This window comes from Mya arenaria, chromosome 4 (genome assembly GCF_026914265.1).
Source record: "Mya arenaria isolate MELC-2E11 chromosome 4, ASM2691426v1".
Taxonomy (NCBI): Eukaryota; Metazoa; Mollusca; class Bivalvia; order Myida; family Myidae; genus Mya; species Mya arenaria.
The window spans coordinates 74,249,857-74,277,756 of record NC_069125.1 but is presented as its reverse complement, the minus strand read 5'-3'; the positions used below and the strand labels follow the sequence as shown (position 1 = coordinate 74,277,756).

Sequence of the window (27,900 nt, the reverse complement as noted above, 5' to 3'; positions counted from 1 at the left end):
ATGTTGATACCCCGAATGTTTGTGACCAGTTATTGAGCAATAGCAAGTGTACGTTCTCGTACCGTGACAACACCATATTTCAAATGCATGTATTATATGGGCGGAAAGGAGTTTAATACACATGTGATTTTCAATGGAATGTTTTACGTCATCCACAATGCCCCATACTCTTCCAAGGTGTTGCAAATCAATGTTAACAAGATTAATATGTAATTAATTAATAGTTTATATACGTACACCTATTCATGTCGATTTTCTTTGCTTCGTTTCATTAACGAAAGGTTAATCAAGCGCATTCTCTACAAAAACGTCCACATGTTTCTATGAAAGAATCAGTTCTGAATATAGGAATTTTATCTCAGTTGGTTTATTATTGAATACCACATAGAACTAGAACATACACAAATCTATCAATTATCTGACTGTAATTAATTCAAAACGGTGTCATCGACATGCTATCCTCTGTTAGATCTGGTTCAAACACGTCATCTAGCGCACCCTCGTCATTGGCGGCCGGGTCTGCTAGTCGGGGCGGGTCCGTCACGAGCGATGACGTCACCAGCATCGTATTCCCTGTGGCCTCAAGAACCACGTCACCATTTATCACGTTCTTGTGTTTCGTACCCGCGCGTGACCCATCGAGATTCTTTACTACAGTTGAGTACAGGTCAGACTCCTTACTGGCTTGTTCCTCATCTTGGTGAACATCGTTGACATAGTTGTTATGGTTCACACCTGGGTCCATAAAATTCGAATCACCGTATGGATCTTGAATATTCCTTTCTAGACTTCCAATAGACAAGTAGTGCCCGGACTCGCTTGTAGATGCGATTCCAGAAACTGATTCATATGTTACATTCCGTTTTACAGGTGTCGTTTTAATTCCGTCGGCAATGTAGTAGATGTCGTCATCGGACTTATCGGAAAGGATTGGATCCTTTGATGAAACTTTGTCTGAGTTCTGGGAGACGGCGAGCACGTTGCGCCTAGGCACCACCTTACAGTGAGCGCAGATAAGCCAGACTGCAGTCAGCAATACGAGTGTGCATCCAGCCGCGATACCACCGACCATGGCGCTGTGCCCGATATTGTCCATATATGCCGGACCAAAATATGGCCCGTCCACATTTAAACCCCGCTTTACAATCCCAGTTGAATTTGGCCCAGTTTGGATAATGCAATAATACAATCCAAAGTCAATATCGTCCACTTTGTCAACTTGCAGAACAAACCCATTGTCCATCAACTCGACATTTTGCTTAGGCATGTCTTTACTGCCAGGATAAACAACGTCACCGGAAGGGAGAATCCAGAAGTACACCGCCAGCGTGACGTTTTTGCTGCCAGTTTCACTGCAGTTGAGGAATACCCTTGCGAAATACTCCACTTTCTGCTTCCAGTCGACATCACGGGAAGTGACCGATAGCGCGACCAGCGGAACCGCCGCGACCATTAGCAGTGCCCTCATGATCTGTAATTAGTGCAAAACACATGACAAATTCAATACCTTTAGCTTCTATAAGAGTTCTGCAAGCCAACGCTTGTCCATTTTTCTTATTCGGTCAAGCGACCTACCGCAACATTTTAAGCCAGATTTGTGAACCTTGCAAAGCAAATTATATTGCATATTTTGAAAAAGAATAGAAAACTAAACAAAAATAAATGTAAAAAAATATCTTTTGGTGCGGAAAATGCCTTAAAAATATTATTTATAATTAAAAACTGGCCAAAATTTCGACTACGCGCAAATGTCATCTATGTATCAATAACATGCCAAGAAATGATAGAAAACGATTTTTATTGAAGTTTTTTTTTTCAGAAAAACGCGCCACAAATTGAATGAGAACGTAACGTCATTTTAAAAATGACGTCGTTGAAATTATGTCCCAGCTAGAGAATGGGCTTGAATTCAAAAAAATGTAAAAGGGGGCATATCCCGAACCCCCCAGCACAATTATGGATCCACGTGAATAGAGGGCTAGCTACTACAGCCCAGGTGTCGGAAGTCGAAATCGAACGCTCACTATACAGTAACATTCAGTTGTTTTAAGTATATGAATTGTTGGCTTGTTCAATTCAGGTCATGCCCATGAATATATGGTATCCATATAATGTCATTCGATGTGGTAAATATTCGCAAATGCATGGGGTGGAATTCAGTAACGCAAAATCCGTATTAATGCGGAGGTTTGGCGACGGATTATGTGGGCGTAATGTAATGTAAAAATTAGCAATATTGAAGTAAATAAAGCTGTAAATTAGCGATATATCGCCTATGAATGTTTAAAAAATTGAATGTTTAAAATTGACGTGTTCCGCAATTGATGTCGCCAGACCCGACCCCTTTCAGTATACAGAAATAAAGCAGTAGAAATTATCTCCTATAAATTCTGATGTTCTTGCCAAAAACACACAGGACATCAATGATGACATCAATTTATTGTTGACATAGCTCTTAATTGATTTATTATGTATATATCCAAAGAATATGGAGGCAGATGCTCCTTCCAGTTAACTAATATCCCTGATTGAGTAACCTGTTGCACGTTCAAACCATGGGCATGCTTCAGCTTTATGTTTTAGTCCATGTTGTGTTGCATTGTTCGCCTTAAACCGCGAGTAGCTCTGGTTGGTCACAAACTTCACGCTTTGTTTTTGACAATGCATTAACCCTGCTGTATGAAAACCGCAGTTTATGCAGTCTTGCCACAAGACCAATGACTGCTCTGAGGTTAAATCACTTATATTGGTTTCAGTTCTTATATGTATATATTTATCATTGAAACCCCTTATACATTTGACATGCTTGAGTTATAATGGAATATACATATTTTAAAAATTTGGAACCGTCTATATAATGGTCTATACTTGCTCAAGTGACAACTTTTTATGACGGATTTTTCTTTAGCATTTTATATTTTGTAAAGCATTGTACATTTACAATTCCATGAAGGCTGTGTGCTACAGTCATTTCCATGTTGTTATCTTTTTGTCATACAAGCACTCAAGTCAAAATTTGGGGAAAACGCGACTCAGCTAAAAGTTTTAATGTGTGAAAAGATGTGTAGAACAACACTATTAGATGCCTGAAATGCCAGCTGAAAAACCTGCAAGACTGGCCTTTTTGGACACCTTAAAATAACAGAAACACAAGCGTTTGGATGACAGTAAAACTGGAAAATATGACAGACTTTTAGATTGAGCATGTTGTGGGTGGATTTATGTATGCATGACTAATTTAACGTGTTTTTCATAAAAAACAGGGAATTAGGGGATCTACCTGCTTTGTTTAAAGTGTCATTGTTGACAAGAGATGTATTGCATTTCACTATTATTTGCAAACTATCACTATTTATTTAAAACATTTATCTTGTACGGTTGATCAAACATGCCAATTGGTTTTTCACAACTTTTGGCTATTTTTTTAATTGAGTCATCTGCATTCCTACAATTACACAAATGTCGAGTTTTTGAGGAAAAATGACAGCGAGAACTTAAAATGAGTGTAAAATGTGTAGAACTGCACCATGTGATGCTTAAAATGCCATGTGTGTCCAGGTTCAGTTGAAAACCCTGGAAGAATGGCAATTTTGACCAGAACGCCTTCAATTAAAGACACGTCTGAATGACAGACAGTGAAAATGGAAAACCTGAAACAGACTATCATATTTAGCTCGTTTTTGGTATATCCTTGTATGTAGGGCTAATCAATTGTTTTCCATAAAAATAACGAAAATTTACTTGACTGTATTCCTAAAAGCAAAGAATCGAAAGTGCTGAGGGAATGGTAAAGTGGGTGTTGTGAGTAATAAAGAGATTCTTTCAATGGACATATGGTATCGATATAATTTCAATTGGTATGGCTAACATTCGCAACTGCCCTGAGTTGGATTTTGTTATAAACACTAGCATTTTTGAAGTTTGGTGAAGGAACGTGTGCAGATGCGATGAAGATACTGCGGTCTTGTTTACGACTTGGTTCTTGCCTTTTAATGAAATTTACCTTTAAATCGTTGATACGAAGAGAAAGACACTTGATAAGCAATAGTGCAGTGCATTAAGGTGTAAATAGGGTATAAATATCCCATAGATGTTGTTGAATTTCATATGTTTCGTAATCGATGCCGTCACGGTGCCGACTCCTTGCTGTCTACATATTCGCAACTATTCTCAGAGCACTGAAAGTGCTTAGGGATTTGGGGAATAGTACATACATTGTCGGGACTGAACTAATAACGTAAAGTATTGAATATGTGTTTGCTAGATGCGTATGGTTTGCACGCACAATCAGTTCTATGCAAACGGACGAGTGTATGGTTGCGACGTTTGAACGAGTGGATGATGTATGTATTATTTGTAAGTCAATGTTGTAACAACTTCTTTCATACCGTATTTCTTCTTTCATATCATGCATTATGCACAGCTTACTTTTTGCAACATCCATTGATAAACTGATTTCCAATCAAATGCAGGCTAGCCCTAACAAATTTCAAGCAATTTTAGTCGGAATAACGTTTATTCAAGAAACCAAACAATTAAAAATACTTAATCACGCTATTGTATGTGAAAATCAAGTCAAACGTTAGGGCGTTGATGAAGAAAGCAGCTATGCAACTGATATCCTTCGAAGACTTTTGACAGTCAATATTAAGCGTATTATCTATAAACCTTTTTTGTTTATCTCCCATTTCAACTACTGTCCTGTTGTTTGCCATTTTTGTTGTAAGATCATCACTGCAAAAATAGAAAAGCTTTAATCCAAAGCTTTAAAAAGTGCTCAACTTACGAAAATCTTCTTCATTCTTGACTTTCAAACACTAGAAATAGATTTCATCGGACATTTTAAATATGAATAAAAAAATATCAAATTAAATAACAAGGGCTCATATCAACTTCAAACAATTTATTTATCATTAACATCTGTCAACACATACAAGTTCTTGCGTGTCTTTTTTCGGCAAGTATGTATTAAAGTGTAACGATTTTGCATTTTCACTTAACATTCTCACACAGTGATAGGTGCTGATATTGTCAGGACCCGATGGCCGGGCAGAGATTTGGATGGTTACCTCAACTTACCTGTAGATAGTGATTGGCATGATCATATGAGCATTCATCATGCTTACGTTACTGTTTCTGATAATTATAGCAAAATGTAGTAGTATCTAAATTGCATGATAAATTAGGTTCCTCCTCTTACAAATACTTTCCAAATATTTATTCTAGCAAGCTAAATTAATCATAACATTTTTACGAACTACGTATCACTGTACCATGCTGTAATTCCCGTGTACATAATGCTACGTACATTTCGCTGTGCTTTAAATGTATACGATTATCCTTAATTTATACTCTTTTTATGAAAGAATTAACATTTTACAGCCGTATGTCAACTACAGGATCCATGTGGACTGGCCGTACAGCCGGGAAAACCAGTTGATATAATCACTGTATACAGTGCTCTAATCCATCTAACTTCTTTGTAATTGTATGCATGAATATAATAAGAAACGGCCTTTGTCCAATAGTGTATCTATTTAAAACTATATGCTTTTATTTCTAGGTCACCAGTTTATTTTGTTACGTTTTGATATGTTATGTATGTTTGTTATTCATGTCGTAAAATATCTCATTGAGCTAATGTTTCCTGATAGCATATACCCGACTTTAAATAAAGATACATTGTACTTGTATCTTGTAACATTAACATATTGTTAGTGAATATCACTAATTGTTTGCAGAATTCACAAACCAATAGTCTCTACAGCATCTTTCGTAATCATCTCGCAATCACCTATTCAATTCTTTGCGTCATCGAAATCAGTCTCGACACCCATTCCCCAGTCTCACAGCAAGTTCCGTGCTTTGATTATATTACTTGATTTATAGAGTAAAAGTAGTAGTCGTAGGAATGCAGTGGTTGGGGTTATAATGGTAGCAGTAGTACTATGAAAATAAGTTGTTTTTGTTGTTTATGTTCTTGTTGTTGTTGATGGTGGTGGTGATGATGGTAGTGTTGTTGATGTTGTTATTAAATTTGTTGTTGTAGATGTTGTTGTTGTTTGTCTTGTATGATGAGCAGTACGTGGTAGCACCCGTAGTTGTAATCTAGTAGTATTAATATATGAATTAACTATGAAAACTGCATATATTACTATATATTTATAAGTCATATTTATAACATTCACTTCTACATGAGTGATAATAAAAATGATAATATATAGATGACAACAGATGAGCTTCAATTAATATTTCGTTCATTGGTATTGCTCCTATTCCATATGACTGGAGGGTTACGAACATTTTTCTATAAAGTTATGATCTTCGAGTCGAAACTATATGGACTCCATTATGTTTACTTACATCGGGAAAAACATGGACTTTGTTTTGACAGATTGGCTAGTATTAAACTTCTAAGTCAATTCAATTGAAATAAAAATCGAAAAAGAAAATATTAATACTACAGATTCAAGTCAAGATAAAGCTTTTCATAGAGACTTACTTGCTTCATTCCTTCCTACAAGTTTCCATATTAGTAATGAAAACACATTTTCAAGCCGGTCGTAAATATCTATTCGAAGATAAGAAGGATGAGTAAATGGATTAGCTTAGACAACTTTGTTATTTTATCAGTAAACTGAAAACATGCAGCATTGCATTCCCACATTTAAAGTGCATTCCTGCATCGTCACCATAATGAAGGGTTTCGATAACACAGAATAAAATGATTAATTTCACACAGGACGACTATCGCCTTCTGCGTTCAAACAAAGGATTTTCAACGTCCAGTACAAATATATCAAATCCAAGGGCCAACATACAACGCCAGTCGACACCTGCCGCGCCTGCTAAAGCATCCAAAATCGGTTGGAGTAAAATGATTTTAATTAAGTACCCGACGGTCGGATTTTTCTATCCTTGCCAAAACATGGATTTATAAATTATTATTGCATACCTTTAACTCTCACATTTTACAAAATTAGACTGTTGTACATTTACCTAAAAGCTCCTCATTCAACTATTTTTGATCGGCGAATTTTAAGATAATAATACAGGACTTCTCTTAAAATATAGTTCACTTTTTGTGTTTGGGTTAGCTGAAAACACTGCACGTTCAACATCTGAGGACAGAAAGTATTGTAAGCAGATTAGTTCTATGAACTATTTTAATATATGCCAAGTAAAGGTAATCTAAGGGTAAAAATATTTGCTTTCAAAACTGTACTCATGGTCAAAATTTCATTTCTGTAGCTTTAAAAATGAACAAGAAACGCCGCAATGCAACGAAACCAGGTGTTTAATGATTGACAGGAGAACTTCAACCTGTGTCTGTTTTTCTATTTTCAGTAACAGTGACCTTGACCCTAGGGACCCCAAACGCAATCCATTGAAAGGTATCCATAAACTATTCCTTTATACCAAGTTGTGTCAGGATATGTCAACCCTAACTTAAGTTATTCAGTTTCAACCATTTTATTTTTTTTAGTAACAGTGACCTCGACCTTGAATCTAGGGACCCCAAAGCAATCCCATGAAAGGTATCCATAAACTCTTCCTTTATACCTGGATTTGTCAAGATATGTAGACCCTGTCTAATTTTTTTCAGTTTCAACTGCTTTTCTATTATTAGTAACAGTGACCTTGACCTTGAATCTAGGGACCTCAAAATGCAATCACATGAAAATATCCATAAACTCTTACTATAGACCAAGTTTGGTCAAGATATGTCAACCCTAACTAAAGATATTCAGTTTGAACCATTTTTCTATTTTTAGTAACAGTAACCTTGACCCTAGGGACCCCAAATGCAATCCCACGAAAGGTATCCATAAACTCTTCCTTTAGACCAAGTTTGGTCAAGATATGTCAACCCTAACTAAAGTTATTCAGTTTCAACTATTTTCAGTAATAGTGACCTTGACATTGACCCTAGGAACCCCAAAACGCAATCCCATGAAAGGTATCTATAAACTCTTCCTGTTCACCAAGTTTAGTCAAGATATGTCATCCCTCACTAAAGTAATTCAGTTTCAACCGTTTTTCTATTTTTAGTCACAGTGACCTTGACCTTGACCCTAGGGACCCCAATCGCAATCCCATGAAAAGTACCCATAAACTCTTTCTATAGACCAAGTTTGGTCAAGATATGTCAACCCCTACTAAAGTTATTCAGTTTCAACCATTTTTCTATTTTTAGTAACAGTGACATTGACCTTGACCCTAGGCACCCCAAAAGCAATCCCATGAAAGGTGTCCATAAACTCTTCCTATTGACCAAGTATAGTCAAGATATGTCATCCCTAACTAAAGTTATTCAGTTTCAACCGTTTTTCTATTTTTAGTAACACTGACCTTGACCTTGAACCTAGGGACCCCAAAAGCAATCCCATGAAAGGTGTCCATAAACTCTTCCTATAAACCAAGTTTAGTCAAGATATGTCATCACTAACTTAAGTTATTCAGTTTCAACCGTTTTTCTATTTTTAGTAACAGTGACCTTGACCTTGACCCTAGGGACCCCAAACACAATCCCATGAAAGGTCTTCCTATAGACCAAGTTTGGTCAAGATATGTCAACACTATTCAGTTTCATAGATGAGTTTGACGCCGCCCGCCCGCCCGCCCGAACAACGACGTTCGCCATTCTAATAACCAGGTTTCACTATGTGAAAACCTGGTTAAAAAGTTGGTCAAAAGGTCAAAGTCAAGAACATCCGAGGACAACATTGATGCTTGTTTGCAAAACTGTACACATGGTCAAAATTTCATTGCTGTAGCTTTGAAAATTAAAAAGATAGTCAAAGGGGTGGGGCCAGCTTTTGCCCAAGGGGCATAATTTGAAATGTTTTGCTAGACGGTCATCATATGATGCTCCACAAAAAATATCAAAGGTATGGGCCTTGTGGTTTGAAACAAGAAGATTTTGAAAATATTTCTTAAAATAAGTCTCTAGGAAACTTGTGATCCCCGGGGCAGAGCAAGCTTTGACCCAAGGGACATAATTTGAACAACCATGGTAGTGGACCACTTAATTAAGCCTTGTACAAAATAGCAAGGATCTGCATAGCTGTTTCAGACAAAAGGGTTTTTAACATTTCCCAATTTAAGTATACCAAACTTGTGAACTCGGGGGCGTGGCCAGTAATGACCCCAGGGGCATAATTTGAACAAACATTTACAAGCAATTGTGACTTTACATGTAGACTTAGCTAAAAATAGATTAGCTAAAAATGGCATTTTTTATACTTTCAAGACGAATAATCTAGGCATGCATTAGCGGATCTGTCTGGTTTTCAAATGGAAATAAGCTTAATAGATATCTAAATACTGTACAAGTTTTATCGAGATACAATCAAAACTGAAGACTGTATCGTGTTCACAAGCAATTGTTTACAGAAGCACTGATTTTTTGATACTTTCAAGGCCCATAATCTAGGCATGCATGTGGAATCTGGCTGGTTTTCGAAAAGAACCGAGCTCTAATAGATATCTCAATACTGTACAAGTTTCATCAAGATACAATCAAAACTGAAGACTGTATCGTGTTCACAAGCAATTGTTGACAGAAGCACTGATTTTATTACACTTTCAAGGCCCATAATCTAGGCATGCATGGGGGATCTGGCTGGTTTTCGAAAGGAACCGAGCTCTAACAGACATCCAAATACTGTACAAGTTTCATAAAGATACAATCAAAACTGAAGACTGTATCGTGTTCACAAACAATTGTTTACAGACGCACGGACACACATACTACGTACACGTTAGCATCGCAAAAGCTCTTCTGGCCTTTGGCCAGTAGAGCTAAAAACGAAATAAACAATTCTCAGAAACGGGGGCTTTAGAGGAACGATATTACGTCAATATTGATCTAAATTTACTTCTCGTTAATTACGTCCGTTATCAACGTCGAATGCGTAACCAGCGCGTTCCTTCTGGTCTGATATTTTAATCCAACCAAAATCACATTATATTTTATTTGTATTATACAAAAAGAAAATTGTTTAAGTAAATTTCTTCTATGTCAATAAAACATAGTTTAGATTTGTTTGTCAATTTAATTTCTTTGATCCTAAGCTATGGTTCAGAATTATGGGGATTACTGAATAGTTTAGTTAGAAAGAGTACATTTAAATTTTTGATTTATAAGGAGTCAGAGCACAAACTCAAAATTTGTATATAGGGAACTAGGAAGAACAACACTGTAAACCAAATGATATTGGCTGAAAAATGTTATCATGGAGAATATTAAATATGTTAAAATAATATATAATAAAATGTATAGTGATTAAGATGATTTCCCTAATTCTAGATCGTGGGCTTACTTAGTAAGAACTCTACCCCAGTCATTGTGGTTTAACCATGCTTGGATTGCACAAGGCGTAGGGGATTTCAATCCATTTATATTATCATTTAAACAACGGATAACTGAATTTTTTTTCAAAATTGATAACGGAGTTAAACGAATCCACTAGAGAAAAAAACTTTTTGCTGATTTTAAACTTCAATCTTATTTGTCATATGTTAGTTTAGCTAAGTATAGAACTGCGTTGGCTAGACTTAGAATGGCATAGACTAGAGGCGGAAGCCGGGAGGTGGCACAAACCAGTTGCAATTCCACATTGTGAAAGAAAATGTAGTGCGTTTAATATCTTTAATAGAGGATGAATTTTATTATATTCTAGAATGTCCATTGTACAAGATTTAAGAAAGCAATATATTAAGAAATACTGTTATACAGGACCAAATGTACCCAAATTAATTGAATTGAAGGTTAATGTCAAAATTAACCTTGCCGTATACGTGTATAATGCTATGCAAGTAAGGGAAACATATAAAATGTATTATGGGTAAACCGACTCCATAAAAAGAATTGTCACGCTATGTGCACAATGTCCTATGCCTTATGAGTGTGATGTTCATATGCAAGTAATGAAACTTCATATACATAAATATTTGTCTCAGTGTGTGAATGTATATGTGTGCGTGTGCGTGTGTGTGTCGAGTTTGTAAAAATAAGGAGCAGAATATGAAAGGCCTAGCAAGTTTAATGATGGTAGGTGCAATACTTTTAATGCTACATTCGGCACTTTTTCAAACCATTGTTTACTTTTTCGAGGACAATAACTCTTGTTAGATAGAGTAAAATGTTAACAAAATGGCAGGTAAGCAACATTCATATGAAATTTCAGCGTGTATGTGCAATGCTTTCTGAGCTACATGCGACACAATATGTTCATTTTTTTTTTAAATTATAAGGGCCATAGCTATTGTTGATCAGTGTGAAAGGTAACAGGTGCTCAACATCCTATGCTGGCCGACATACTGATGAAGTTTCATGAGCGTAGTGGCATTAGTGCTACATGCTGGCCAACATACCTATGACATTTCATAAGCGTAGTGGCATTAGTGCTACATGCTGGCCAACATACCTATGACATTTCATAAGCGTAGTGGTATTAGTACTACATGCTGGCCAACATACCTATGACGTGTCATGAGCGCAGTGGCATTAGTGCTACATGCTGGCCAACATACCTACGAAGTTTCATCAGCGTAGTGGCATTAGTGCTACATGCTGGCCAACATACTTATGAAGTTTCATGAGCGTAGTGGCATTAGTGCTACATGCTGGTCAAAATACCTACGAAGTTTCATAAGCGTAGTGGCATAAGTGCTACATGCTGGCCAACATACCTATGACATTTCATGAGCTTAGTGGCATTAGTGCTACATGCTGGCCAACATACCTATGACATTTCATGAGCGTAGTGGCATTAGTACTACATGCTGGCCAACATACCTATGACGTTTCATGAGCGCAGTGGCATTAGTGCTACATGCTGGCCAACATACCTATGACGTTTCATAAGCGCAGTGGCATTAGTACTACATGCTGGCCAACATACCTATGACGTTTCATGAGCGCAGTGGCATTAGTACTACATGCCGGCCAACATACCTATGACGTTTCATGAGCGCAGTGGCATAAGTACTACATGCCGGCCAACATACCTATGACGTTTCATGAGCGCAGTGGCATTAGTACTACATGCTGGCCAACATACCTATGACGTTTCGTGAGCGCAGTGGCATTAGTACTACATGCTGGCCAACATACCTATGACGTTTCATGAGCGCAGTGGCATTAGTGCTACATGCTGGCCAACATACCAATGACGTTTCATGAGCGCAGTGCCATTAGTACTACATGCTGGCCAAAATTCCTATGAAGTTTCATGAGCGTAGTGACATTAGTGCTACATGCTGGCCAAAATACCGATGAAGTTTCATGAGCGTAGTGCCATTAGTACTACATGCTGGCCAACATACCTATGACGTTTCATGAGCGCAGTGGCATTAGTGCTACATGCTGGCCAACATACCTATGACGTTTCATAAGCGCAGTGGCATTAGTACTACATGCTGGCCAACATACCTATGACGTTTCATGAGCGCAGTGGCATTAGTACTACATGCTGGCCAACATACCCATGACGTTTCATGAGCGCAGTGGCATTAGTGCTACATGCTGGCCAACATACCAATGACGTTTCATGAGCGCAGTGGCATTAGTATTACATGCTGGCCAAAATTACTATGAAGTTTCATGAGCGTAGTGACATTAGTGCTACATGCTGGCCAAAATACCGATGAAGTTTCATGAGCGTAGTGGCATTAGTGCTACACGATGACCATCATACCTACGAAGTTTCATGAGCGTAGTGGCATTAGTGCTACATGCTGGCCAACATACCTATGAAGTTTCATGAGCGTAGTGGCATTAGTGCTACATTCTGGCCAACACACCTACGAAGTTTCATGAGCGTAGTGGCATTAGTGCTACATGCTGGCCAAAATACCGATGAAGTTTCATGAGCGTAGTGGCATTAGTGCTACATGCTGGCCAACACACCTATGAAGTTTCATCAGCGTAGTGACATTAGTGCTACATGCTGGCCAAAATACCGATGAAGTTTCATGAGCGTAGTGGCATTAGTGCTACACGATGACCATCATACCTACGAAGTTTCATGAGCGTAGTGGCATTAGTGCTACATGCTGGCCAACATACCTATGAAGTTTCATGAGCGTAGTGGCATTAGTGCTACATTCTGGCCAACACACCTACGAAGTTTCATGAGCGTAGTGGCATTAGTGCTACACGCTGACCATCATACCTACGAAGTTTCATGAGCGTAGTGGCATTAGTGCTACATGCTTGCCAACATACCTATGAAGTTTCATGAGCGTAGTGGCATTAGTGCTACATGCTGGCCAACATACCTACGAAGTTTCATCAGCGTAGTGGCATTAGTGCTACATGCTGGCCAACATACTTATGAAGTTTCATGAGCGTAGTGGCATTAGTGCTACATGCTGGTCAAAATACCTACGAAGTTTCATGAGCGTAGTGGCATTAGCGCTACACGCTGACCAGCATACGTATGAAGTTTCATGAGGCTAGTGGCATTGGTGCTACATGCGATTAACGATTATTCATACCATTTTTTACTAAATGGCCAGAATTCTTCTTAGCCCGATTGAAATGAGACAGGAATGGCAGGAGTACAACAGCCCATGCATACCTATGACGTTTCATCAGTGTAGGTGCAATACTTTTGGTGCATTCTACGATACAAGTGTTTTTCATGCCATTTTGACTAAGTCAAGGGCCATAACTCTCTTACATGTTCAGACTATATTGGATGTGTTGTTTTTTCAGTTTATATGATTGGTGTGTCAACTAAAAAAATCTCTTTTCCAATATAATTTTGGTACATTTGGGTTTAAAATGACAATAAAAAGCATACTATTTGAAAATGATACCTAAACAGATGTTGAAAAAAGTACTTTTTGGTCTTATAATAATGCAACCAGACCATTTTATGTTCGATTTCATCTAGGAATAAGAACAAAAATTCAAACTGCAGTAACTTATCATTAATAAAAAAGATATTCAGAAAATTATTTCACTTATATATTCCAGTACGCAAATCTATGTCTATGACCTAACAGTTACTGTGAAGTTGTCCATTTAAGACTGGTAAATTCTACTTGCCTGAAATAGGACTTATTAGTCTGAACAAAAAGTTATTTTGGTGAACATTTATACAACCAAGTCTGTGTTCAAAACATCACCTACAAAATCTCTACTTGTACATGAAGAACATTTCATTTTGATCAATGTCTAGGCACAATGCAAAACAATTTTGCACAGGCATCAAGCAAATGGTATACATTGTAGACTGGTGAAACACAGCTAAATTATCAACTGACAAGGTAAGTATATTTGATATTTTATTGATTATTTGTGTTACCATTGAAGTCATACATCAAAGAAACAATATTGCACTTACATTACGCTATTTGACTAAGATATGTTTGTATCCTTGTACAGGTTACAACATTGAAACTCTGCCAAACAAATACCTGATATGCTTTGCAGTAAATGATTCAATACCAATGTTGTAAGTTCTTCTTGGTTATCGAAATTTAAGGAGAAACACTCAATGAGAGTCAAGTAGTATCTGCTTAGGCATCGTGTCAGTACTTCGTCTAACTTTAATGGAATAAAAAGGTACATCTAAGAATCACAACACGGTATCTTATATTTTCATCCTAGGCTACAATCATTTAATAAATAATACAAAGGTCTATGCACATCTGTACTAGCAGGAGAAGCACTTTATGCGTGTGTGTTTGGACAAGCCTGGATACTACAGTGCACCATCTGCCATTGACCCATGCTGACACCACTCCCTCCCCTTCCTACCCAGGTGTAGCTGCTAGCTGTTCTCCTTCAGCAGGAAGTACAGGTCAGCAAAGAACACCACTGTGGCCAGGACTAGTCCCCCTATCATTTGCTGAAATCATACATATATATTATATATGTGAACATAAGATAAAGGAAATATATACATATCAAATTATATATAAGTATGGATATGTATGTTAACAATATACTGCTATATAATAATCAAGCGTATTACAGTTATCATAAGTAACTACCAGGTATACATTTTAATCTTTATCAACAATTTTTCAGTTAAATGGCATCATGTTAGTTTATTCTTGGAATTCATCAGATTTCAATATACTATCTGTATATGAAATGAAAAGTATGTACACAATTGTTGAGTGTAACAAGCTCATGTAAACCTACCATCATAAATGTGTCTCCATTAAATGAATACTCTATCGCTTTGTAACCAAAGGCAAATGCCCCACCCACAGTAATCACAAAGTTGAACACAGACACCATCTGCCTATTCATCTCCCTCACTGAAAAAAACAGTTGTGGGAACATTAAATTATAATTGAATATACAAGAACAGCAGCAGCAACAACACGGCAATCATTCACATATAAAACAAACAACAACAACAACGAAACAACAACACAGCAATTACTGACATATGAAACAACACCTGGACAATATAGTACATGCCTTGCAAAAACTTATTTATTACAAAACAGTATAACATTGATGCTTTAATAAAGCTTATTAAAGTTAACAAAGAATTAGTTAATGAATTAATGAATTAATAAAAATAGAATACTAAAAAAGGTTATCAGTTGACAGCAATTTGCTTTTAAGTGCATACTTACAGTCTTTTCCAACTGAGAAATAGTCTTGTTGCTGAAAAAGCAAAAAAAATCAAGTTCAAGTAAATCGAAAGAAAAAACTAAAAATAGATGAAGTACAATGTGTGTTCATTTTATAATGTTACTTAAGCTTTCTTTTAAAGGACATTGAAATATCTCTAAACAATTTCAAATTCAATATGCTGCACACTTTTTATACACCACCTCATTTACTATACAAGTACATCGACTATTGTAAGTCTTCTTTTTCCACACCAGGAAAGCAATGCCGCATATATGTAGCATGTCATACACCTGCGTTTGCAGACCATGTATCTGGTGTATGTGTATTTATCCACATATCATAATATGGTCTGCTATGTGGATAAATCCTCACGTGTACACACACATACACCAGATATATGGTATAATATCTGCTGTATGTGTGTGTACATATGAGGATTGTGCGTACATGTGAGGATTTATCCACATTGCGGACCAAATATCTGCTGTATGTGTGTGTACATGTGAGGATCTATCCACATTGCGGACCATATATCTGGTGTATGTGTGTGTACATGTGAGGATTTATCCACATTGCGGACCAAATATCTGCTGTATGTGTGCATACCTGTGAGGATTTATCCACATTGCGGACCAAATATCTGCTGTATGTGTGTGTTCATGTGAGGATCTATCCACATTGCGGACCAAATATCTGGTGTATGTGTGTGTACATGTGAAATATCTGGTGTATGTGTGTGTACATGTGAGGATTTATCCACATTGCGGACCAAATATCTGCTGTATGTGTGTGTACATGTGAGGATCTATCCACATTGCGGACCAAATATCTGGTGTATGTGTGTGTACATGTGAGGATCTATCCACATTGCGGACCAAATATCGGTTGTATGTGTGGTTACATGTGAGGATCTATCCACATTGCGGACCAAATATCTGCTGTATGTGTGTGTACATATGAGGATTGTGCGTACATGTGAGGATTTATCCACATTGCGGACCAAATATCTGCTGTATGTGTGTGTACCTGTGAGGATCTATCCACATTGCGGACCAAATATCTGCTGTATGTGTGTGTACCTGTGAGGATTTATCCACATTGCGGACCATATATCTGATGTATGTGTGTGTACATGTGAGGATCTATCCACAATGCGGACCATATATCTGGTGTATGTGTGTGTACATGTGAGGATTTATCCACATTGCGGATCATATATCTGCTGTATGTGTGTATACATGTGAAGATCTATCCACATTGCGGACCATATATCTGGTGTATGTGTGTGTACATGTGAGGATTTATCCACATTGCGGATCATATATCTGCTGTATGTGTGTGTACATGTGAAGATCTATCCACATTGCGGACCATATAGCCCTTGTATGCGTGCGTACCTGTGAGGATTTATCCACATTGCGGACCATATAGCCCTTGTATGCGTGCGTACCTGTGAGGATTTATCCACATTGCAGACCATATAGCCAGTGTATGTGTGGGTACCTGTGAAGATCTATCCACATTGCAGATCATATAGCCGGTGTATATGTGCATACCTGTGAAGATCTATCCACATTACGGACCATATAGCCGGTGTATGTGTGTGTACCTGAGAGGATTTATCCACATTGCAGACCATATAGCCGCTGTATGTGTGGGTACTTGTGAAGATCTATCCACATTGCGGACCATATAGCCGGTGTATGTGTGCGTACCTGTGAAGATCAATCCACATTGCGGACCATATAGCCAGTGTATGTGTGGGTACCTGTGAGGATCTATCCACATTGCGGACCATATAGCCAGTGTATGTGTGCGTACCTGTGAGGATTTATCCACATTGCGGACCATATAGCCAGTGTATGTGTGGGTACCTGAGAGGATCTATCCACATTGCGGACCATATAGCCAGTGTATGTGTGCGTACCTGTGAGGATCTATCCACATTGCGGACCATATAGCCAGTGTATGTGTGCGTACCTGTGAGGATTTATCCACATTGCGGACCATATAGCCAGTGTATGTGTGGGTACCTGTGAGGATCTATCCACATTGCGGACCATATAGCCAGTGTATGTGTGCGTACCTGAGAGGATTTATCCACATTGCGGACCATATAGCTAATGGATGTGTGCATACCTGTGAGGATCTATCCACATTGCGGACCATATAGCCAGTGTATGTGTGGGTACCTGTGAGGATTTATCCACATTGCGGACCATATAGCCAGTGTATGTGTGGGTACCTGTGAGGATCTATCCACATTGCGGACCATATAGCCAGTGTATGTGTGCGTACCTGTGAGGATCTATCCACATTGCAGACCATATAGCCAGTGTATGTGCGCGTACCTGTGAGGATTTATCCACATTGCGGACCATATAGCCAGTGTTTGTGTGGGTACCTGTGAGGATCTATCCACATTGCGGACCATATAGCCAGTGTATGTGTGCGTACCTGTAAGGGTTTATCCACATTGCGGACCATATAGCCAGTGTATGTGTGCGTACCTGTGAGGATCTATCCACATTGCGGACCATATAGCCAGTGTATGTGTGCGTACCTGTGAGGATCTATCCACATTGCGGACCATATAGCCAGTGTATGTGTGCATACCTGTGAGGATTTATCCACATTGCAGACCATATAGCCAGTGTATGTGTGCGTACCTGTGAGGATCTATCCACATTGCGGACCATATAGCCAGTGTATGTGTGCGTACCAGTGAGGATTTATCCACATTGCGGACCATATAGCCAGTGTATGTGTGGGTACCTGTGAGGATCTATCCACATTGCGGACCATATAGCCAGTGTATGTGTGCGTACCTGTGAGGATTTATCCACATTGCGGACCATATAGCCAGTGTATGTGTGCGTACCTGTGAGGATTTATCCACATTGCAGACCATATACATGTAGCTTCTGTATGTGTACCTACCTTTCAGGATAAATCAACATTGCGGACCATATAGCTTGTGTATTTCATAATGTGTGCATACTTGAGAGGATTTATCCACAATGCGAACCATATAGCCGGTGTATGTGTACATACCTGTGAGGATTTATCAACATTTCAGATCATAAAGCTTTTGTATGTGTGAATCTATGAAGATTCAACCACATTGCAGACCAAGTAGCTAGAGTTTATGTGTGAATTTGTGAAGATTTATCCACATTGTGAACCTCATAGCTAGTGTGTGTGTGTACCTGTGAAGTTTTATCCACATTGTGGACCATTCGCCTGTATTCCCGGTTATCCTGCTCCTTCTGCAGTCTTTGGCATCGCCTCTCTAGTTCAGGGTTCTGGAAAAAAGACACTTCTAATAAAAAATTCCACTACATTATATATCATGTGGGTTGATTTCAACCATCTTGATCATTTAAGCAATATATGGTTTAATTTCTTTTTTCACAGAAATATGTCTCAGAATCTGCAGCTGCTTATTCTTTACTGTAATTTTTCAATGTACATTTAATGGTACCTGTCTCCTCATTTGTGTGTATGTTTATCATCTTAGGGACTTATATGCTATAAACGAACAGGACAATGATGGATTTGCTAGGGATGAGAGCAAATACTGATATTCAGGTATGAAATACAAGGTCGTTGTGTAAAAACCTTACATCAATTGGCAAAAAAACGCCTTAAATAAAAAAAAGAAGCTAAAAATAGCTGCATTAAAAAGAAAACAAAATTAATGCTCATCAAACTTTCCAATCATAATGATATGCTTATTTTCTTCGATGTTGATGTTTCCTTTTAGATCCTATTGTTGATATTATAATTCTAGAATCATTTTCTTATTTATATGTCTTGAAACACCTATTTTGTATCTCACCCTGATGTAAACCATAATCAAAATGATCAAAAATGTTACAATGATTACAAAGTCAAACATAGCTTACTGTTGTTGTACAATCGACCTTCCTACCTTCTTGTGTTTCAGTTCAGTTCACCCTTTATTTCTCTTGCAAATATTGAGAATATGGACCTTAATTTTTCTTAAATAACTCAAAACATGACAAAAATCTTAATTGAAACTATGCAACTATGGTTCAGGTTATAAAACAGAAAGAGGCAAACCACAGATTGGAATTCTAAATGTATTACCCTTTCTCTTTTCTCCACATCCGGGAGATGAATATCACAGCCGTTTATAAGCTCATGCAAAAAACATGTCTGCACACCTGAAACAAAATATCTCATGTTAGATATATCAAAAGCATATATTAAATAATATTGTTGCAAAGCAGAGTATTCAACACTTGTTAAAAGACTTATAAGCTTATATTTGAACTAAGTGAAAGCCCTGCTGATGTACATTATATGAATTACGGACATTACAGACCATGGACATTACGTACCAGCCATAACGGACTATATTTGGGGACATTATAAACCATCTAGGGTAAATAACGGACCATGATTTATACTTTAATTTTTTTACATTTTTTTAACTTTATTCTCCCCATCGTCTCCATATTTTAATAAACACTTGTTTATTAATGCTCAATTTGATATGTTGCCTGCCAAATGTCATTCGTAAAGTCCCAAAATATGTTGTGTTATAAAGTTAAAACAAACTGTAAGAAAAATTATAGGCCGCGGATGTGCGTTCATAATATAACATTCCGTTATAGATGGAAGTACGTTCATAGTATGTATCTTTACTTGGTTGGTAATGTGCAAATTAGCAAAGCCCGGGCTCTGTGTGGATTGAAAATTTACTGTTTATAAAGACCAGCGGACCCCTTCAGGGTCAAACATGCTTTTCTCTGAAGGGATCTGTTGGAGTTTTTGGCTCGCACGTTACAGTACGTTATATAATGTTAAAACAAACTATAAGTAAAATTATAGATCATGGTTCGCAATGACCCACACTACGGTACCTTATAACATTAAAACAAACTATAAGTAAAATTATAAAACATCGTCCATAATGACCCACACTACAGTTTGTTATAACGTTAAAACAAACTAGAAGTAAAATTATAAATCATCGTCCGTAATGACCCACACTACAGTTTGTTATAACATTAAAACAAACTAAGTAAAATTATAGATCATGGTTCGTAATGACCCCAAATATGGTCTGTAACATCCCTAAATATGACCCATTATTTCTGGTCCGTATTGTCCATAGTCCATAACGTCCTGACACCGATAACCGGTATATTATATTGATTAAATGTGAAGAGCAAGCTACATTTTGGTGGGATACAATATCAATTGAACTAGAAGCTGAGCTGTTCAGATCATCATATTTTTTATGTATTTTCCAAATTTTATGTATTTTCCAAATTTTATGAATTTTCCAAATGAACACAGTTATAGTTGTCAGTAGCCTAAAATAAGCACTTCCTGTGAAAAGTAAACAATCACCTGACTGTGAGAAACTATGCAATTTCTTTACAAGACGGAAAGGTATTTGTTTTTTAGACAAACATTCCTGAAAGTCTTTTTTAAAGCCTTCATCGCATGCATTTTTCTCTTTTGAAACAACTTCAAACAAGTTAGCAATTCTTTGATTAACAGTAACAGTAGGTTCCATTGCTTTCAGATATTTACATGGTAGAGTTCATTAATTTCTAGGGACATCTTTGATTTGCTAAAACAAATCATTACAACTTAATTAATTTGTAAGTTTTCTGAATAAAAAAAACAGAATTTGACTACGGCCGAATTTATTTACACATTAAATAAGGTCTCTAATGCATGGAGAACACTTCAAAGGTTTAGTCAGTAACCCACACTTGAATAATGGGACATTCCCGGTGTCATTGTAAGATTTATCGTGTATGACAATTGCAAGTAGTGGGATCGATTTTTCTTCACAATAAAGTACTGAATCGAACATTGACCCCCACCCCACCCCCAAAAAATAAATAAATACAAATAAATAAATGATAATAATAAAGATAGTTAACTAAAGAATTCTGACAGTTGTGATGTTTGTTTTATAAATAGTTTTTGCCCTGACCAAAACAGCCGATAAAAGCGATGTGTCTGCTGTTCATGTACACGGGGGATGGTTCGGTCGGGTACAAACTGGTTTTGGCGAACAATCGGGACGAATTCTGGCCACGCCCCACTGACACGCTCAAAACCCGCGGAGATCCCCAACATCAGTGGATTGGAGGTTAATTAAATAGCTTGTATTAACGCAAAACGTCTCTAAAAATAGAAAAGAAACACTTTCAGATAGTTGACACTTATAAGGTTTTATTTAAGTTTCGAATATTGTGTTTTAGCATTACATACTCCATTATTGAGTTGAACCGTCAGTCGATCTGAATAAGCCAAACTTGCGAAATGCGAGAACAGCATGGCGAAATTTATATTAAAAAACAACACATGCTGCGCCAAGTTTCGGGACGAAAATGGGACAACATGATGCGCCAGAGTTGCGCGAAGAAATTGCACGAAAAGGGCGAAGAGACGAAAATGCAAAAACATAATGCCGCACATTTTCAACCCGCCACTTGGCGCATGGTCGCCTTTTCTCCTCAGCGACAAGTGGTACAACGTAAAGTACGCTTGACCAAGTCATATTTACTGTGCTGGTCAGGTATCATCATATAAGTACTTCAACAATGTCAAAGCAGTTGCAAAACCTCCATTTAATAATTATATAAAAAACAAATCGATTTTCTTCTGTATCATTAAGACCGGTGGTGTATCTCGGAAGTTTTGCCTGTGCTTTTCATATGGCTATGTTCTAAAATCACATCTACCTGATACCGTATGGTGTGGATATTATTTTTCGAGAAAATCATTCCTGTCACAAAGTGTTGATAATAATAATTGATGATTGGATTGATGGAATTGAAAATAGAAACTATGTTGGTGCTCTCTTTCTTGATTTACGAAAGGCTTTTGATCTAGTAGATCAAGAAATACTTTTACATAAATTGAAATTATACAATTTCAGTGATAATTCCGTTCAACTTATAACTTCGTATTTGAAAGATAGACACCAAATTGTAAAGTTTGGGGATTCCCAATCTTCACGAAGATGTATAAGGTCTGGTGTACCTCAAGGGTCCATTCTTGGTCCTATTCTTTTTCTTATATATATTAATGACATTACCTTTGAAATAGAAAATTCCTTGATTGACTTAAAAGCTGATGATACTATACTATGTGCAAAAAATTCAAATACGCAGGAAATTGAACGTACGTTGCAAATAAATTTAGATATAGTATCGGAGTGGTGCAAAGTAAACAACGTGGCAATACATCCACTAAATTGCATGATGCTGGGTTCAAATGCAAACGGCTAAGAAATGCATGTGCACTCAAATTATTCGTAGACAAAGTACTTATTGAAAATGTAACTTCGAAGAAATTGCTTGGAATTGTTATTGATTCATCATTGTGGAATCTGAAGTTGACTTTGTCTGCAAGAAAGTAACTGCAACGATAGCCCTTTTAAAAAGACTCAATTACTTTTTAACGGATCAAATGAGACAATTGTTTTATAAATCGTATATACTTCCTATGTTTGACTATTGTTGTAGTGTTCGGGGGAAAAGTAAGCAAACGTATATGAAACGAATAACCATGCTTCAAAAGAGCTGCAAAAATATTCTCTTTAAGCCTATTAGAACGCCATCGCACGAATTATTTAAACAATTAGAATGGCTTCAATTTGAATACCGCTGCAAATATTAAACGGCTGTTATGGTATATAATTCTATTAATAATCTTACACCGACTTATATAAGAGATATTATAACGTTATCTAACAATACAAGATATGGATTACGATCTTTTACGCGGCAAGACATTGCTTACATTCGACATAAAACACAATACAAGAAACACTTTGCATGCTACAGGGGAAATTTGGAACTCTTTACCAGAAGGAATACATAAATCGAACACGGAAAAGACATTTAAAGCCTGCTGCAAGAAGTTCTTTTTACATCATCAATTGCAAAAACCGTTGTCAGAATTGTACGCATAATTCCATGACTATTGTTTTTACATTATATATATCTCGAGTAAGGTATAAAATATATGTGAGACTGTCCTACTTACTCTGTTAATTAATTTTTAATGATATTTTTTTTGTTAACCTTTAGCTACAAATTGATGTATTGTTCGGCATTGATTTATTAACTAATGCATTATATTCATGTGTCTTTATGTTTTCGTATAACATTTTAATACGTACTCTTTTGAAATAACATAAAATTATGCTAATACGTTTTCATTCTAAGCATTTATGTGTGTGTGCGTGTGTATGTTCTTTCAGAAGGCCACATTGTAAATAAGTCGTGTGTTATGTTTGTTTATAATATGATGCCTTTATGTGTTACCTTCTTTAAATAAAGCTATAATTATTATAATTATTATTATTATTATTATTATTATTATTATTATTATTATTATTATTATTATCATGTTATCTGTGTATTGAAGGTATGGACCTGGAGCCCGGTCGGGAGGGGGGCACGTGGCTGGGGATCTCGAGGACCGGTCGACTCGCCTGCCTTCTAAACATCCTTGAACTACAAAGACCAGAAGCCCGCGGCAGAGGTACACGTAACATGTTCGGATAAGCCTTTCTAGATATATAATTTACGATTATTTTTAATAATTTAAGGTATAAATAGCAACAACATCGAACAACGTCCACGTCTTTATATTTAAGGTGGTCTTGTGCGAGACTTTATTACATCGGACTTGACGGCAGACGACTATTTGAAGATGATTGCGGATAGTGGTGAACAATACAACCCTTTTCATCTAATTGTTGCAGATCTCAGGTATTTTTGAACTTTCCACAAGCATATTGACTATATCTACTTTACTTTCATATTATGCTCACGTTTGTTGAAATATGCTCTTATCAAATTGTGCTCATGTTTGTACAAGAATACTCATTTCAATATATACATATTTAATGTGGTTATGTATCCTGTGTGGCATGGCAGAAATATAGGGCACGTGTTGTCCGGAGTCGTCGTCATCCACTGCGTCACACTTCAGTTAATGTCCGTTCTCCAACTTTTAGCATGTGTGATTCAATCTTCACCAACATTGTTTACAATGCATATTGGCATACTACCTTGACACATCACATTATCAACACCAATTCCACTTTGTTCGCTCTCTCACTTGGGTATTTCATACCCAATATTTTCTAAAATTTCCTATAAAGTGTATTAAGGCGTAATATACCAACCACAAGATTGTTATATTAACTCTGGAGTTGACACAATTCTTTTCCGCTCTCTAACTTGGTCATTTGTTATCGAATCTTTACCACAATGTGTAAAAATGTTTGTTGGCACTTTGACTTTAGAATCGCGAGGGTTGTGGCCCGTGGTGACCCATGTGAGGACGCATTTGAAGTCATTTTGTTATTTCTTTGTTTATTATTTAAGCTGATACGAAGTTCTGTTCAACAGTTGGGGGTCTGTGTTTATTTACATATAACAGCTATTTTCTTCTTCTTTTTTTAATATGGCACATAGTCGGCACCAACGTTATATATTGTGTAAATAATACACGAATTAACGGACAGACGTATCGTTTCAATGATTTATTAAAACAAAACAAAATCTAAAAATATAACTGGCAATGAGACGTCGTCCGCTCTTGCAGCTTCTGATCAACATTGTGGATAAATCAGTGGACTGGAAGTAAATCTCAAACAATTTCGGAATCCCAGTGAAAATTGGTAAACATCAATTTCATCGCTGTTTTAGATTAATAGTCAAAATTAAGGACTACCGAATGCTTAGTTAACGGAAATGTCACCAGAAGATAACCTCACTCAGGTGTACTTTTTAAAATGAAAGACGTTCAACATGGGATTCTTCTTATCCCTAACTAAAGGATTTGCCATATAAAGAACATAAAAAAATCCGTCCACGTAATATGACACCTTATTTGGACTAAGGTGAACATTAGATCCTGATGGCAGAACATATATGTTAGATATGTTTTTGTTCATATTGTGTTTCTAGGCGTATTATTTATTACAAAATCGACCAACAGCCGGATAGCACTATCTAATCTGGAGATAGTGCCCAAAACTGTCAAAACCTGATCATTTCCCTTCGACTGTCCTCTCATACTCGATCATGTATTTTCCAATCTTCTTTTACAGCAGATACGGTGGTAATTGAGAGGGGGCTAACATTTCTTTTCTTTTTTAAACAAGCATTATTTCTTCCAGAGTTGTGGGCCTTTCAAAACTTTAACCAAATTCACTTCGTTCATTTCAGCGCCATGTACAATCGCGACCATGATTCGAACCTATATTCGAATAGTTTAGTTTTTAATTGATGCTTTTCTCTTAGTAGTCTAGGAAAAGATGCAGCCATAGATCTCTAAACTTTGACATTTTTACCCTTATATTATAAAACAAATTATTGAAAGTACATGAACATATCTGTATGAGCTACGGTGCGTTAAGTATATCTACCATTTATTTAAAGTAATAAATATAATTGATACACTATACGCATCGTACCTTTCAATAATATTTTTTTTATAATATAAGGGTAAATATGTGTGCTTCCCGCTCGCTACATTATCCGATAATCCAAATTTTAGTTTTGAAAGTTATGCCTTTACGCACGTTTATACTGTATTTTGAAGCGAGGCGTGCCCGCGGCCCCGGTACATTTCCTGTCGCCACGGTGAAACTCCTGTAGTGGTCCCCTATGGAGAAGGTATTTAACATATATTATACTTAAAATGCTGGTGTAACATGCTGTAGGTTCGTTCGTTTAATGGGAAGGAAATATGATACAGTTTGAGCTTGTTAAATAAAAAACATTCACATTCAACATTTATTTTACAATTATATCTCTTGCTAACACCAGTAAAATAGACATTTTTCATTGTTTGTATTTTTCTCTAGGTCGTCATAACAAGAGTTGTAGTGATCTTGAAATAGTAAAACTTGTATTATGATGTGAAAAAATACTTAATTTCAGAAATACTTAGTTGTGACAATTCCACTCATCTTGAACGGCCGTGGCGAAAAACGCAGGCGGGTAAAACTGCCTTTTCCAGTGTTTTGCACAAGTACAGGTCTCCTTCACAGAAAGAAGAGCTGGTCAATGGACTCCTACATCTGCTGAGTGACAATAATAAGTACGTTTGTGATTTTTTATTCTTATTGATGCCATCACACAGTTACACAGTTAACATAGAAACCACAAACTGCCTGGAGACATTGCAGTAGATCATGAAGTCACCGTCTTCGGTTCTCAATGGAAAATAGTCCCGAAATAGATATAGCATGTTAAAATTTGGATTTGATTGGTTATGCTATGAGGACGTTAGCTTGAGCGGTTTTACTAGTAAACAGAAAGCAAACATAACACTCATTTATAAACACTCTGTTAATACGAATCGAATAGTACTGGTAATATTACAATCAAAGAAATAACGCCACAAAGAAATAACGTTTATATCCGGTAATGCAGGCACTTCCCGGACGAGCGGTTGGCGGCGCAGTTCGCGGCCACAGGGAAAAAGACGGACGGCAGGTTGATCGAGGAGCGAAGTGCGGTGAACGTTTTCTCACCGCACGTGAAGTACGGTACCAGGTATGACAAGACTGAATAGGATTTCAGCGCCAGTTATGATCTTGCTAATAACCTTGCCCAAATTCTCGAAAGAACTATAAAGCCAATTTTCTTTCTTAATCTTTATTTTACTTAACTGGATTATTTGATTTTAAAGTCCCAAAACACTTAAGAAGGTAAATGTTACACTAATTATACCAAAACAAACATAGTGAGCATAGTTTATTCCTGTTATAAGAGACTTAAGATTTTTCGAGAAATTGAAGTAAGCTAACATGGTTGCTCAAAATGAAAGAAATACTGATTTACCAAATAACATAAAATATATATTTTAACTACTCAAATCAGTTGTGTCTGTGATTTATTCTGACCATTTTAGTGAAATGAGAAAAAACATAATGATTACAAACATAATGATTACAAACATAATGATTACAGGCATCAACCTATATTGTATCCCTTTAAAATGAGAACAATTGCATTTCAGAACAAACAGCGTGATACTGGTGGACTCGGCAGGAAACTGTGATTACACGGAACGGACACTGGAAATGCCCGTTAATGTGGAAAATCCCGAATGGACCACACTCAAACATTCGTTCAGAATTGATCTGGGGTCATGAAGTATCCTGTTGTTATATCCGAATGTGTTCATGATGTGATATAATAATAAGCTTTGTTTTAAATTGTTTTAAATACATGGATCTAAATAAACGAGTTGAAGCACGA

The 27,900-nt window shown here is 36.9% G+C and overlaps 2 protein-coding genes across 5 annotated transcripts; one reads left to right on the top strand and one right to left on the bottom strand.

The window, feature by feature from the left end:
* LOC128232056 (transmembrane protein 199-like) lies at positions 1–21,383 on the bottom strand. Of its 4 annotated transcripts, XM_052945396.1 has the most exons (7): positions 20,999–21,383; positions 19,727–19,803; positions 18,823–18,918; positions 15,613–15,643; positions 15,167–15,285; positions 14,777–14,867; positions 1,337–1,471 (listed from the first exon to the last, which is right to left on the bottom strand). In XM_052945396.1, the coding sequence occupies exons 1-6, from the start codon at positions 21,165–21,167 to the stop codon at positions 14,790–14,792; spliced, it is 570 nt and encodes a 189-aa protein (XP_052801356.1). In that variant the 5' UTR covers positions 21,168–21,383; the 3' UTR covers positions 1,337–1,471; positions 14,777–14,789. The 4 variants fall into 4 exon arrangements, with proteins under 4 accessions (XP_052801354.1, XP_052801353.1, XP_052801356.1 ...); XM_052945395.1 differs by lacking the exon at positions 1,337–1,471 and having other exon boundaries at positions 14,289–14,867; positions 20,999–21,382; XM_052945394.1 differs by lacking the exons at positions 15,613–15,643; positions 18,823–18,918; positions 19,727–19,803; positions 20,999–21,383 and having other exon boundaries at positions 1–1,471; positions 15,167–15,212.
* LOC128232058 (transport and Golgi organization protein 2 homolog) lies at positions 20,962–27,900 on the top strand. Its single transcript, XM_052945397.1, has 8 exons — positions 20,962–21,040; positions 21,584–21,755; positions 24,044–24,160; positions 24,276–24,390; positions 26,234–26,307; positions 26,575–26,734; positions 27,070–27,192; positions 27,659–27,900. Exons 2-8 carry the CDS (start codon positions 21,617–21,619, stop codon positions 27,792–27,794), a joined length of 864 nt encoding a protein of 287 aa, XP_052801357.1. The 5' UTR covers positions 20,962–21,040; positions 21,584–21,616; the 3' UTR covers positions 27,795–27,900.